The sequence below is a fragment of the Podarcis tiliguerta genome (genome assembly GCF_965153285.1).
Source record: "Podarcis tiliguerta genome assembly, chromosome: 13".
Lineage (NCBI taxonomy): Eukaryota > Metazoa > Chordata > Lepidosauria > Squamata > Lacertidae > Podarcis > Podarcis tiliguerta.
In genome coordinates this window covers 43,523,779-43,537,341 of record NC_139546.1, presented here as the reverse complement: position 1 = coordinate 43,537,341, position 13,563 = coordinate 43,523,779, and the positions used below count along the sequence as shown (strand labels likewise).

At 45.3% G+C, this 13,563-nt stretch overlaps 1 protein-coding gene across 1 annotated transcript in view; it reads right to left on the bottom strand.

The window, feature by feature from the left end:
* The window catches only part of RPGRIP1 (RPGR interacting protein 1), a 63,485-nt gene that overhangs the window by 24,816 nt on the left and 25,106 nt on the right, over positions 1-13,563 (bottom strand). Inside the window, exons 4-11 of the mRNA XM_083410052.1 lie at positions 12,084-12,143; positions 10,613-10,751; positions 9,240-9,547; positions 7,203-7,302; positions 6,229-6,354; positions 4,775-4,880; positions 3,253-3,276; positions 2,996-3,142 (exon numbers count right to left, since the gene is read on the bottom strand). Coding sequence (XP_083266178.1) covers positions 2,996-3,142; positions 3,253-3,276; positions 4,775-4,880; positions 6,229-6,354; positions 7,203-7,302; positions 9,240-9,547; positions 10,613-10,751; positions 12,084-12,143 — 1,010 coding nt within the window. The remainder of the gene's footprint in view (positions 1-2,995; positions 3,143-3,252; positions 3,277-4,774; positions 4,881-6,228; positions 6,355-7,202; positions 7,303-9,239; positions 9,548-10,612; positions 10,752-12,083; positions 12,144-13,563) is intronic.

The following is a 13,563-nucleotide window of genomic DNA, read 5'->3' as shown; positions in this document are numbered from 1 at the left end:
CCAATCATGTGCAGCCCATTGTGTAAATAATGTATATACGGCAGATACTTTGAGGGGACATTCATTCATTCCTCCTCACCACTATGAGCTGAATAAAGAGCATGAAATCACTTTGCGACTCTGAGTATATTTCAAAGCTCAAATCATATATATGACTGACATCCTTCTTTGGAAACGATATAGAAAAATAGGGGTGTTTGGCTTTTGCTGCCCAACTCCCCAAGGGACTGAGTCCCCCTAAGTCCATGATAGGTCAGAAATGAATGGATGGAGGCAGGATACAGTGATAGCCCCTTCATGGATCACTGCCTTGCCGTGGTGAAGGGGCTTGAATAACTCAGAGAAGCTATGAACTATGCCGTCCAGGGCACCCAAGATGAACAGGTCATAGTGGAAAGTCCAATGCTGTAAAGAAAAATACTGCAAGATTGCCGGAAGAAATATCAACAACCTCAGATATGCAGATGACACAACCTTGATGGCAGAAAGTGAGGGGGAATTAAAGAACCTTTTAATGAGGGTGAAAGAGGAGAGCGCAAAATATGGTCTGAAGCTCAACATCAAAAAAACGAAGATCATGGCATGGCCGCTGGTCCCATCACCTCCTGGCAAATAGAAGGGGAAGAAATGGAGGCAGTGAGAGATTTTACTTTCTTGGGCTCCATGATCACTGCAGATGGTGACAGCAGTCACGGAATTAAAAGACGCCTCCTTCTTGGGAGAAAAGCAATGGCAAACCTGGTCAGCATCTTAAAAAGCAGAGACATCACCTTGCCGACAACGGTCTGTATAGTTAAAGCTATGGTTTTCCCAGTAGTGATGTATGGAAGTGAGAGCTGGACCATAAAGAAGGCTAATAGGCAAAGAATTGATGCTTTTGAATTATGGTGCTGGAGGAGACTCTTGAGAGTCCCATGGACTGCAAGAAGATCAAACCTCTCCATTCTTAAGGAAATCAGCCCTGAGTGCTCACTGGAAGGACAGATCGTAAAGCTGAGGCTCCAATACTTTGGCCACCTCATGAGAAGAGAAGACTCCCTGGAAAAGACCCTGATGTTGGGAAAGATGGAGGGCACAAGGAGAAGGGAACGGCAGAGGATGAGCTGGTTGGATAGTGTTCTCGAAGCTACCAGCATGAGTTTGACCAAACTGCAGGAAGCAGTGGAAGACAGGAGGGCCTGGCGTTCTCTGGTCCATGGGGTCACGAAGAGTCAGAGACGACTAAATGACTAAACAACAACAACAGTGATAGCAAGGCAGATCTTCATTTTTTATGTTGGATCAGAGTTCCCTCCCCTCCTAGCAAGGGGGCAAGACAGAACCAGAACCAAGAAGAAACATCTCTTTTAAGGGTTTGCATTTTGGCACGGAGAAGAAGCACATCCCCTCTACAAACAGTCAGACATGGCATCACAGGTTAGATGGGGTTGCTGTGGCTCAGGCAGGCCAAGGTGTGATATTCCTGAGGATTTAGCAAGTTTTTCCATAGTTCCAGACACAGTTTACACAAAGCATTAGCATTTGATAAGACAATAAGGATGCCCGTCACACATCCCTCAATGCAGAGCATCTGGGCAAACAATGACAACTAATACGAGGTTCCTAGATATAGGAGAGGAATCCCTTCAGGAACATCCCCCAGTTGCTGTCTGCCTATGTGTTCTCAGGCAAGAGGGATTAAGGAGGCAGAGGAAATATTTAGAGTCTTTAAGAGAGCCAAGATGGTTTTTGGATTGCTCTCCTGTACTGTTTAGACATGTGGTTTATATACTTATGCAATGCTTTTTTCTGGGGGGACGCAGGGGTATGCATACCCCCAGTGGCGTAGCGTGGGTTGTCAGCACCCAGGGCAAGGCAAGTAATTTGCGCCCCCTAACCCGGGGCAAGGCAAGTAATTTGCACACCCCCCCCCCGCTGCACTGTCCCTCCCCCAGATAGTCCCTCGCTCTCTCTCTGCACCGCACCGCATGCCTGGCACCCTCCCCTCCACAGTGGGCAGCGACCCGGCGGCTCGGATCGGATTCGCACAGCCAGCACTGCAGTGAGAGAGAGTGAGTGAGCCAGGTAGGGGCAGAGAGCTGCGAGTGCGAGCGCGCCCCCCCCCCAGATGTTGCACCCGGTGCGGCCGGACCCCCTGCACCCCCCACGCTACGCCACTGCATACCCCTAAACATTTTGTGAATCTAACTTTGGCCTCATTGAGGGGCAGTATTTCAATACGAGAAGGAAAATCAGCGGACCCCTAAACATTTTTTTAAAGAAAAAAAGCACCATGTGTATGTTTTCCTTGTGCAATTATCAACATTTATTCTATATTTGAGACCTTAGAATTCCTGTAACAGAAATTAAGCCAACAGCCAGACTTCAACATTCAAAACCTGACATATATATCAGGGGCATATCGCACATATCTCCAGTGCTTTTTTTCAGGGGGTACGCATACCTCTAAACATTTTGTGAATCTTTCTACTTTTGTCCATTTACTGTATTTATTTTCCCCGATTTGAACTATAAAATGGTGATTTTCTTGAGTAAAAATGAGAGTACCCCCCTTTTTTAAAGAAAAAAAGCACTGTACAGTATATCTCAGTATAGAAATGGTTTCAATAAAAATAAAAGAGTGAAGTTTGAGAAGTAGGAGGGAAGCATTTTCTTCTGAATTATTTCTGACAGGAGATTTATTGAAGAATGGGAAAAGTTTTCAGATTACATGCATAATCTAAGTGAAAAACAAATAACGCTTGTAACTTTTAATGAAGCTTTGTAAAAAAGAAAGATTAGAATTGGAGTGAAACAAGATTTAATTCATAAATTAGATGAGATTTCAGAAATGTGTAGGGAAATTAAGAAGGGAAGGAGTACCAGCCAAGTTGAGGGAAGTCAAAAAGAGAGAATGGATTAAAAATTGTATGTATTGTATTAATTTGTTTTATTTGTAAACTGAATAAAAATTATATTGGGGGGAAAAAAATGAATTATTTCTGACAGGACTTACATCTTCCAGCATTCCTTGCAGTGGAGAAAGGATTTCTACTTGGCTCTCCAGGGCTGCCACCTTCTGGCTCTCCTCCCTGAGGTGGGCATTCAGCTTTTCGACCTGAGCTAGCAAGGCCTCGCTAGCTGACCTCAATGCCTCTTGGTTCTGGAGAAGCAAAGAAGAAGGGAAAGATTCATGAGATCTAGAGCCTTGAGGGACCGTGGAGTCCCAATCCCCCAATGCTGCTACCACCAAACAGAACTGGAGAAAGTTACCTGCTGGAGCTGAGTCTCGTAAGCCTGGAGGAATAGCAAGCAAAGGCTGGATTATTGGGGTGGATGAGGGAAAAAACACCTTCCTTGTCAGAAGTCACATATAAGAAGGAAAACGGAGTCTCTATACAGTGGTACCTCGGGTTAAGTACTTCATTCGTTCTGGAGGTCCCTACTTAACCTGAAACTGTTCTTAACCTGAAGAACCACTTTAGCTAATGGGGCCTCCTGCTGCTGCCGCGCTGCCAGAGCACAATTTTTGTTCTCATCCTGAAGCAAAGTTCTTAACCTGAAGCACTATTTCTGGGTTAGCGGAGTCTGTAACCTGAAGCGTATGTAACCTGAAGCATATGTAACCCGAGGTACCACTGTACGGTCAAATAATTGAATCATTGAATGCACTGCTACGGGCTTCAATTACCTGTGACAACGGCATCTCCGGAAGTAAGCATGAGTATATTTAAGTTCATGTAAAACAACACTCTTCCCCAAAGAATCCTGGGAAATGTAGTTTAAGGTGCTGGGAACTATAGCTGTGTGAGGGACAAACAACAGTTCCCAGAATTCTTATGGGGAAGTCATGTGGTGCACATGCAACAGTAGTTTGTGGGGATCAGCGTCCCTCACTTTCCCTCACTATCTGTTTTTAAATAATTTGGGCTAGATCTAAATAGCTATTTAAAAACGCTCTGAAAAGGATCTGCAAACAACAACAACAAACAAACGTAAAGCTCACAACTGAAAATATCGTTGAGATCAGGGATGAGGATGAGGAACCTTAGGTCTAGGGCTCAAATGTGGCCTTCACTAGCACTGCTTCCTCCCCCAGCCGCAAGTGATTTTGCCTTGCTGGACTTTGCCCTTGAATTTTGATAATGCCGCTTCCTTGCCTGGATGGAGAAGAGAGCGAGGTGCCTTGTGAGTGTGTGTAAGAACTAGCCTACTGCACAAAGGCAAAATGTACATCCATTTTCCCACCCACTTTTGTCTCTGACGGCCCCAGGTTGCCATTGGCCTGCATCCCTTAAAGGTAAAGGTACCCCTGCCCGTACGGGCCAGTCTTGACAGACTCTAGGGTTGTGCGCCCATCTCACTCTATAGGCCGGGGGCCGGCGCTGTCCGGAGACACTTCCGGGTCATGTGGCCAGCGTGACATCGCTGCTCTGGCGAGCCAGAGCCGCACACGGAAACGCCGTTTACCTTCTCGCTAGTAAGCGGTCCCTATTTATCTACTTGCACCCGAGGGTGCTTTCGAACTGCTAGGTTGGCAGGCGCTGGGACCGAACGATGGGAGCACACCCCGCCGCGGGGATTCGAACCGCCGACCTTTCGATCGGCAAGCCCTAGGCGCTGAGGCTTTTACCCACAGCGCCACCTGCGTCCCTCTGCATCCCTTGGGAGGGCTCAAAAGATAAGCGATATGTCTGCATGAAATGGTTTGGCTTGGGGAGAAGCCCAGGGGCCAGAGAGTGAAACCTAGTGGGCCGCATTTGGCTACCCCAGGTAGTGACGTGGTAAGACTCACCTCCTGTAAGCCAGCAAACTGGGCTTTGGTTACCACCAGTTCTGAATTCTTGGCTCTCAGAAGCTTCTGCAGACGAATCAGCTCCACGTTTTCCTGGATGGCGGCTCTGGAACAGCAAAACAGACAAATAGGTGTTGATTATTGACATTTATTAAGGACTGGAAACTTCTTGCAGACTTTTTGCGTAAGAGAGAAAATGAGCTTGTAATGTCTGGATTTGAAGAAAAAAAATTGGCTCATAGAAAACAGAACAGCTGGATGTTAATGAGTCAATACTATATTTAGCTGACGGACAGAGAACCGGAAGTCTTTTTATCTTTTCCTGTTTTCTTTACTTTTTCTCTCACTCTTTCCCCCCCCCCTTTTTTCTTCTTTCTGGCCCTGTTCCTCTTTAGATTAGTTTTTTTTTAAAGTATTTCTTTTATTCTGGTGTGTTTTAAATAGGTACTTTGTACTGAACTTTGTATTAATAAAAATATATTTTAAATACTTATCAAAAAGAAATAGATTGTCTTGTTAGGTCTGTGTTGGATAAAGAGACCAGCATGAAATGTGAAACCCACCTGCCAAGACTTATCTGTCCCTCCTTTCTCCTTCCCTCATGAGAAGAAATGGGCTGGAAACTACTTTAGGTTAATAAATTGGGGGGGGGGGGGGCGTGGTTGTAATAAAATACTTTCCAGCCATTTCTGCTATTGCATACAGATACAGTGGTACCTCAGGTTAAGTACTTAATTCGTTCCGGAGGTTCGTACTTAACCTGAAACTGTTCTTAACCTGAAGCACCACTTTAGCTAATGGGGCCTCCTGCTGCTGCCGCGCCTCCGGAGCACGATTTCTGTTCTCATCCTGAAGCAAAGTTCTTAACCCGAGGTAATATCTCTGGGTTAGCGGAGTCTGTAACCTGAAGCGTATGTAACCTGAAGCGTATGTGGTATGTGGTACCCGAGGTACCACTGTATCTGAATTTTTATGTTCCTGATGAAACAAGAAGTTAAAATAAAGGTTTGTTTGATTTATTTTACAAAATTCATGTACCACGTAGGTACATGTACCATGTAGGAAAACAACCAATCTCAAAACTGTTTACAGTAAGTAAAACAATAAAATTATCAGTAATAACCCATGAAAAACAACTATTTAAAACATTCAAAAAATAATTAAGATCAATGACAAGCCAAAACTCAGAGTGAAACACATGTCAACACTCCCAATTTACAAATCTCTATATCTTATCAATGAGCCATGTTTGGTTTTCCCCGTTTTAAACTCAAGCCCGAAAATATATACTTTGACATCCCAGAATCTGGCTGTCTCTGAAACGGATTAAGTTCGATTTAAGTGTTTTGGTGAGAAATGAAACAAGAGTTGAGAAGACCTTAAAACAGAGCTGGAGAGACTGATTTAACATGGACTAAATAATACGTGAATGAAGCATTGTGAAGGCATTGTACCGGCGTTCCCGGACCTCTAGGTGGCGCTGCAGGGAGCGGGCGCTTTCTGGGTCCGTATCTCTGCCGTGTGTGGAACTCAGCGACTCAGGATCCAGCTCCAACGCTGCAAGGACCAGGCTCTGGGTACTGAAAGGAAGAAAACAAAAATAGCTGCTTCGTTTCCAGCTCATTGTCCCTGGGAAAATGGGAAGAGGAGAGGATACAGTTCACATTTGCATGTATTAACGTTATTTATTTATTTATTTATGCCATTCCTTCCCATCTCAAAGTGATTTACAATATAATGACATGTACATAAAACAGTGACATAAACAGTGACATACTGTAAGCAGATGAAAACACTAGCAGGATTACAATAACACTTGTAATGTAGCAAGTACTATGGAGACAATGGAGTGATATAAAACATAGAAAAGATGCAGGAGAAAATGTTTAAGAATGGGAACCATGGAGGGGAGATGGGAAGTCCAGAGATTCAGAGGAATCTGTAAATGTGGATGTGTATGATTGTATTAGGGACGCAGGTGGCACTGTGGGTTAAACCACAGAGCCTAGGGCTTGCCGATCAGAAGGTCGGCGGTTCGAATCCCCGCGATGGGGTGAGCTCCCGTTGCTCGGTCCCTGCTCCTGCCAACCTAGCAGTTCGAAAGCACGTCAAAGTGCAAGTAGATAAATAGGTACCACTCCAGTGGGAAGGTAAACGGCATTTCCGAGCGCTGCTCTGGTTTGCCAGAAGTGGCTTAGTCATGCTGGCCACATGACTGTACGCCGGCTCCCTCGGCTAATAAAGCGAGATGAGCGCCGCAACCCCAGAGTCGGTCACGACTGGACCTAATGGTCAGGGGTCCCTTTACCTTTATGATTGTATTGTTATAATTTTATACTTGTTAAACCAAATAAATATTATTTCAAAAGAAAAGAAAAGAATCGCAGTAGCCAAACGGTTGAGGGTAGGATGGGCAGGCAAGACTCACAGTCTCTCCGTTTCAACTCGAGATCCCTCCAGAGTGTGATCGCCATAGCAGGCAGGAGCTGTGTGGGTTGGTCTGACCGCCGGCCCTTGAACCCGCATTCCTGCTGGGCCAAAAAATATAAATAATTACGAGCAACACATCATGAGCCCCAGTCCATGCCCTGTTGGGTCGCACATTCTATAGAGAAAAACCAGCAGGGTCCACGAAAAGCCAGCGCGATTTGCTTCAATGAAGTCTAGTGTCATGGGTCAAAGGAATGCACACGGAAGACAGCTAACTCTTTGTTGTTAAAAGCGGACACTTACACTTGTTTCTGTGGCTCCAAATAACTATGCACACCACTCTAGCATCTAGGCAATTATTCCCTGGTCTGTGCCCTGTGGAACAGTTGCAGCAACAGGGGCTCATTCCCTCTCCCTCAGTTTATGGGCTACACGCACACAGCTGGAGACTGTGCCCGTGTGAAAGCTGCCTCTGCTCTGCTCTCTTCAGCTCCCTCCTGGTTCTGGGAGACATTGGTGCAGGAGAGGGTGGGGAAGCACCCGGCCCTCCACTTGCTTGAACTGCCTCTTCCTCCTCTTCTTCTGATCCATCCTGCACTCCACTTCTAGCTCCAAAGCTTCCCCTGCCTCCGACTCTTGTCTCCTGGCTGGTACGTTTTCCCACAATTCACTGCCCCCCTCTCCTGAGTCCCCCCATCCTCACTGCACCCCAGTCAACAGCCTGCTAGTCGCTCACACCTTGTTGCTATAGCTGTCAACTTACAGATTTGAAAATAAGGGACTAGCAGCCTCGAAAATAAGGGATCAGCAGCCAAAATAAGGGATTTTCCAGGCACAGGTATGTTCAACTTCTGAGCCCCTCTGAGCCAAAGCCAGAAAGCCCAGCCAGCAGCCAAATGAAGCCTCATCAATAAGGGGCAGCAGCGGGACATGGCGCTGGGATAAGGGGCTGTCCCGCCAAATAAGGGACACTTGACAGCTATGCTTGTTGCTTCTTCCACGCTTCTGGGAAATGAAATTGTCAGCGAGGAAATTGAGGAATTTGATACACCTGGCATTCTTGGCCTAATTTGAGTTGCAAGAGGTACTGGGGTCATTGAAGTCTCCCACGACTACTATATCTCTCCATTTTGAATGTTTGCTCATCTGCTCAAGAAGGCATCATCCAAGTCTTCAGCCTGGCTTAGAGGTCCTTAGCAGATACCTACAACAAAGTCACTGTTGTTTCCTTCTACTCCAAATCTAACCACATATTCTCAACCTGCCTTCCATGCTCTGGGTCTTCACAAGTGTACACATCCTTTACATAAAATGCTCCTCCTCCTCCCTTTCTGTTTCGTCTCTTCCTTCTGAACAGGTTATACCTCTCAATTCCTACATTCCAGTCATGAATATCATTCCACTAAGTTTCTTTTATTATTATTTTTTTAAAAATATTTTATGTATGATTTTCAATTTTATACATTTCAGTAATTTTATAATCATTTTAACATTTCAAAACTTGGCTTCCTTCCTCCTCTTTCTGCAGTTCCTTAAATTGATTTTTTTAAATATTTTCTGCATATCCAAATTAACTTAATTTGCTCATTTATTCATCTACTTTCAATATATACTCTTATAAAACTGCAGGTTATTACAATAATCCTGCCAATGTTCTTATCTGTTTCCAATTTATTTGTAAATATTCAATAAACTATTTCCATTCTTTTATAAAAAGTTTGTTGATTTCTTGTTTTTCCAGTATGTTATGCCATTTCTGCGTATCCCATAAGTTTTTGTATCCATTCTTCTTTTGCTGGGACTTCTGCATCATCCCACTAAGTTTTGGTAACACCTGCCAGGTCATATTTGCTGTCCTGTACTCAATTCGTCTTACTTCTTTCCCATACTCTGTACATTAGTGCAACTGTTGCCCACCCGTCAGCATCCTGCCAGTCCCTGACACTCATTATGCGTCCTTTAGTATTGCAAAACCACTGCTCAACCCAGAACCTCCCTGCCGATGAACACAATGCCCTCCACAAGCTCTTTTTACCTTTGCGTACTTTCTCAGGCACTCGTCCAGCGGCTGTGTGTGCCCTCCGAAGTCCTGTGTCTACCCTGGGAGAGACATAGCTATAAGGGCCGTATCGACCCAAACTCTGCAGCTGGAGCTGCTGCTTATAGAAGAGCAGGCGGTTCCTTAGACCCTCATTTCGTCTCTCCAGTTCCCGAACCCTCTCCCGAGTCCCTTCCAGGTCCTCCTCCAGGTCCAGGTTTCTTCCAGAGCTTCGGATCCAGCTCCCAGGTCTCCCGTCAACTTGCATTCGTTCGTGGCTGAGCCTTGATAGTTTGGTGCCCATCCTGATAGAGCAAAGGGAGGGAAAGATCCAGTTTTGGCATTCTCAAGAATTAATACATCCTCTGTAACTGGTTCTCGTAGGACCATGTTTGATATTCAAGTTCTGGGCACCACCATTTAAGAAGGCCAAATAATGTTGGAAAAGATTCAGAGAGGGGTCATAGAAAGAAAGATAGAAGGAACCAGATATAGCCAAGTTACAGGGAACCAAATAGAGGGCCTTCTCGGTAGTGGCACCCGCCCTGTGGAACGCCCTCCCACCAGATGTCAAAGAGAACAACAACTACCAGACTTTTAGAAGACATCTGAAGGCAGCCCTGTTTAGGGAAGCTTTTAATGTTTGATGCATTACTGTATTTTAATATTTTGTTGGAAGCTGCCTATTATTATTATTATTATTATTATTATTATCAGACTTGAGAAAATATGGCTGATGTGAGACAGTGTGTTGATGGTGTAATCTGTATATGTGTTTTCTGTTATCGCAAAGACTTGCAGTGTTGCAATGCTTGCATTCTGCCACTAGAAGCCACCATGGTGCTCCTGGCTTCAGCATGCACACAGAGAACACAGTTAGCACGACAGCGACACCTGGTGGCAGAATGTAGCATTAGTCCTCACTGAACAGAGGCATTCATGGAACAAAGGAAAGCCTCCGCTCAATTGATCTTAATTAATGCACCACTTCCAGTTCTATTGACCGAACTAGACATATAACACAAAACCCAACTGCCGCCACCCAGAGTGGGGTGTTTGGGAAGTGGAAGAGGAGAGAAGGCTGTGGTTTACAGAGACGATAGGCTACTCTGAACTATGATGACAGGCTGGGATTGCTCAGTGGTGAGGGACCTATGTAAACTCAACAACATTCTCTTTATTACTGTTTGGCACATTGAAGCTGGTCTTGCGTGTGAACTCTAGCTTACTATAGTCATTTCTTCAAGACATTAGATTTAAAACACCTGTTAACTGAACAATCAGCCCGTTGATTGTGAGTCATGGACACCACACAATAATATACTCTGACAACGGACGACAATTTAATTAATAGCTGTCACTCCCGATACCTTTTGATCCTGTCCTCTTGCTTCCGGGCAAACTCTTTGAGCAGGAGATTTTCATCGTGAAGTCGCAAGAACCCGTCCTCTAGCTCTGTGCGGTTCACTCGGTTGATCTGGCGCCGAGTCCTTGCCAGTGAACCTGATGCTGGGGAGAAGCAAAAGAACTGGGAAGAACATCATCCACTATGTGGTCTGTCAACAAAGGAAGAAGTTTCTACCCATACAGAAATCTTGTAGTGATTTTGATGTGATTTCGTCATTCATGACGGTCTTCAGGCCTTTGGAGGTGATTCTGCAAATGTTAACTAGGTTGGGAGGATAGAATCATGTATTGGGTGGAGGTCAAACATGGCTGTAAGCTGATGGTTTTTAATGCATTTGCAAAAATTAAGTTTCACCCTCTAGTTGTACTAGGCCAGCCACTCCATCCCACAAAGTCCAGGGCTCCAGGTAGCCATCTGGGCTACCTGCTCCTAAAAATAGCTCTGGTGAGAGCGACTGGCCTAAGACCACAGCGAGTTTCATGGTTGTGGGAAGATTTGAACTTAGGTCTCCCCAGTCCTGGCCCAACACTCTAACTACATAATGCTAGCTCTCTTCATAATGGGAATTATTATGTATAAGGATACAAGGTTCTTGTTGGCCAACCATGTTCTCCTCAATGATACTCTAAGCGATAAAGAGCTGAAGTAGGGCATCGTTACCTCATTTCCCCCTTTTCCTTTTCCAACACACTCAACATCCTGTGCTCAGCTGACTATGCTTAATTCTCATTGGACAGTTGGGGGAGGGTTAATATAGGGTTGCCATATGTCCGGAATATCCTGAACATACCCTGAGTACCGCTGTAGGAAGCAGTGTCCGGGTGGAAATCGGGGAAATGTCCGGGGAAATCCGGACGTATGACAACCCATGTTGGCAGAATTGTTTTGGGTGATTTTCTTTAAGAAATAGCTCAAAAACCTGCCGAAAAGAGCTTCAACAACTTTTGTGTCTGGATTTTCACTTTTTGAGATATGGCAACCCTAGTTAATATGTACCGTATTTTTTGATCTATAAGACGCACCAGACCATAAGATGCACCTAGTTTTTGGAGGAGGAAAACAAGAAAAAAAATATTCTGAATCTCAGAAGCCAGAACAGCAAGAGGGATAGCTGTGCAGTGAAAGCAGCGATCCCTCTTGCTGTTCTGGCTTCTGGGATACCTGCGCAGCCTCCATTCGCTCCATAAGACGCACACACATTTCCCCTTACTTTTCAGGAAGGAAAAAGTGAGTATTATAGAGCAAAAAATACGGTACTTCTACAAACCTCAAAGTTCCCCAGTCAGGCAGACACTTCCATCTTGTTTCTCAGTAGTTCTGCTTCATCTCAATTTTTCTTGGCACACGCCATTGGGGCTTGCTATTAGAAGGAGTGATTATGTGAAAAGTTTGATACGACACACAAAGACAGTGAATTTCATGACCTCGCCTACCTTTCATCCATGTTTTCAACCCTTGGGATTTGGCAGGGAGGACAGCAGAAGATGACACATCTGGAGGAAAGGGGGTTTGGAGATGGAGATAATAATAGAATAATTTAATAATTTATTATTTATACCACGCCCATCTGGCTGGGTTTCCCCAGCCACTTTGGGCAGCTTCCAACCGAATATTAAAAACAATACAGAGTAGAGTTATCAATAGATAAAGCCATTTTTGCATAAAGGACATGGGTTTATGCATGGAGAGGGGGAGACTGGGGAAAGAAGAATTGCACAGACAAACCCACTGCATAACAACATAGTAATAAGAGTTTGGGGCAGGTAGGATATATGCGGGGGCCTCCTTCAAATTCCTGGATCCAGCAAGTGTTGAAATTTAAGCAAGGATTCAAATCCTGGAATAGCCAGGCTAGCTTCCTGGAGAGGTAATGACCTACATAGGGGTTGTTAAGATAACAAAGGAAGTGACTCTGTGCCAGATAACAAATGGGTGGGAGCCTCTCTTCCTCAACTTGCTGATAATTAGAAAAACAAAGGAGTTTTGAGTTACGTGAGCTAGAAGGTGGAGAACCATGTCTGATTTCTGATGAAATCCAAGGTTTCTGGGGCTATGGGAAAAGCACCACCTTTTTTGGGGGGGGGTGCTGATGCTGTGATCCTGTACAGCATAGACTCAGGTTGCACCTACGTGTAAATAAACCACATATTCTAAAGACACCACAGGGTCCGCTGTGCCTCATATTCTCAGAAGGAAACACAAACCCTGGGTGAGCGACTGGAACCCCTGGAATCTCGCACAGCTCAGAGATGGGGGCGGCGGGCACAGTGTCGTAATGTGGGTTGCCAGCAGCCACGGCAAGGAAAGTATTGCACTGCCACTGCCACAGTAGACTCCCCCCCCCCGCTATACTTCTTGGCATGCCACAAAAGGAAGAGGGCTTGTCTTTATTTACCAACCCTCTTTTTGCATAAGGGTACCCTGTAGGGAAAGGGATGCAGGTGGTGCTGTGGGTTAAAATCACAGAGATCGGGCTTGCCGATCAGAAGGTCGGCGGTTCAAATCCCCGCAATGGGGTGAGCTCCTGTTGCTTGGTGCCTGCTCCTGCCAACCTAGCAGTTCAAAAGCACGAGCAAGTAGATAAATAGGTACCGCTCCAGCGGGAAGGTAAACGGTGTTTCTGTGCGCTGCTCTGGTTCACCAGAAGTGGCGTAGTCATGCTAGCCACATAGCTGTACGCCGGCTCCCTCGGCCAATAAAGTGAGATGAGTGCCACAACCCCAGAGTCGTCAGTGACTGGACCTAATGGTCAGGGGTCCCTTTACCCTGTAGGGCCATACCCTCTTAGCCTGTCCAGCTACGAGGGAGTTTCTGAGCCCTATTTTCAAAGACCGATCCTTCCAATTCTAGAAACATAGCAACATAGGAAGCTGCTTTGGGCTGAACCAAACAATTGCACCATTTATATACATT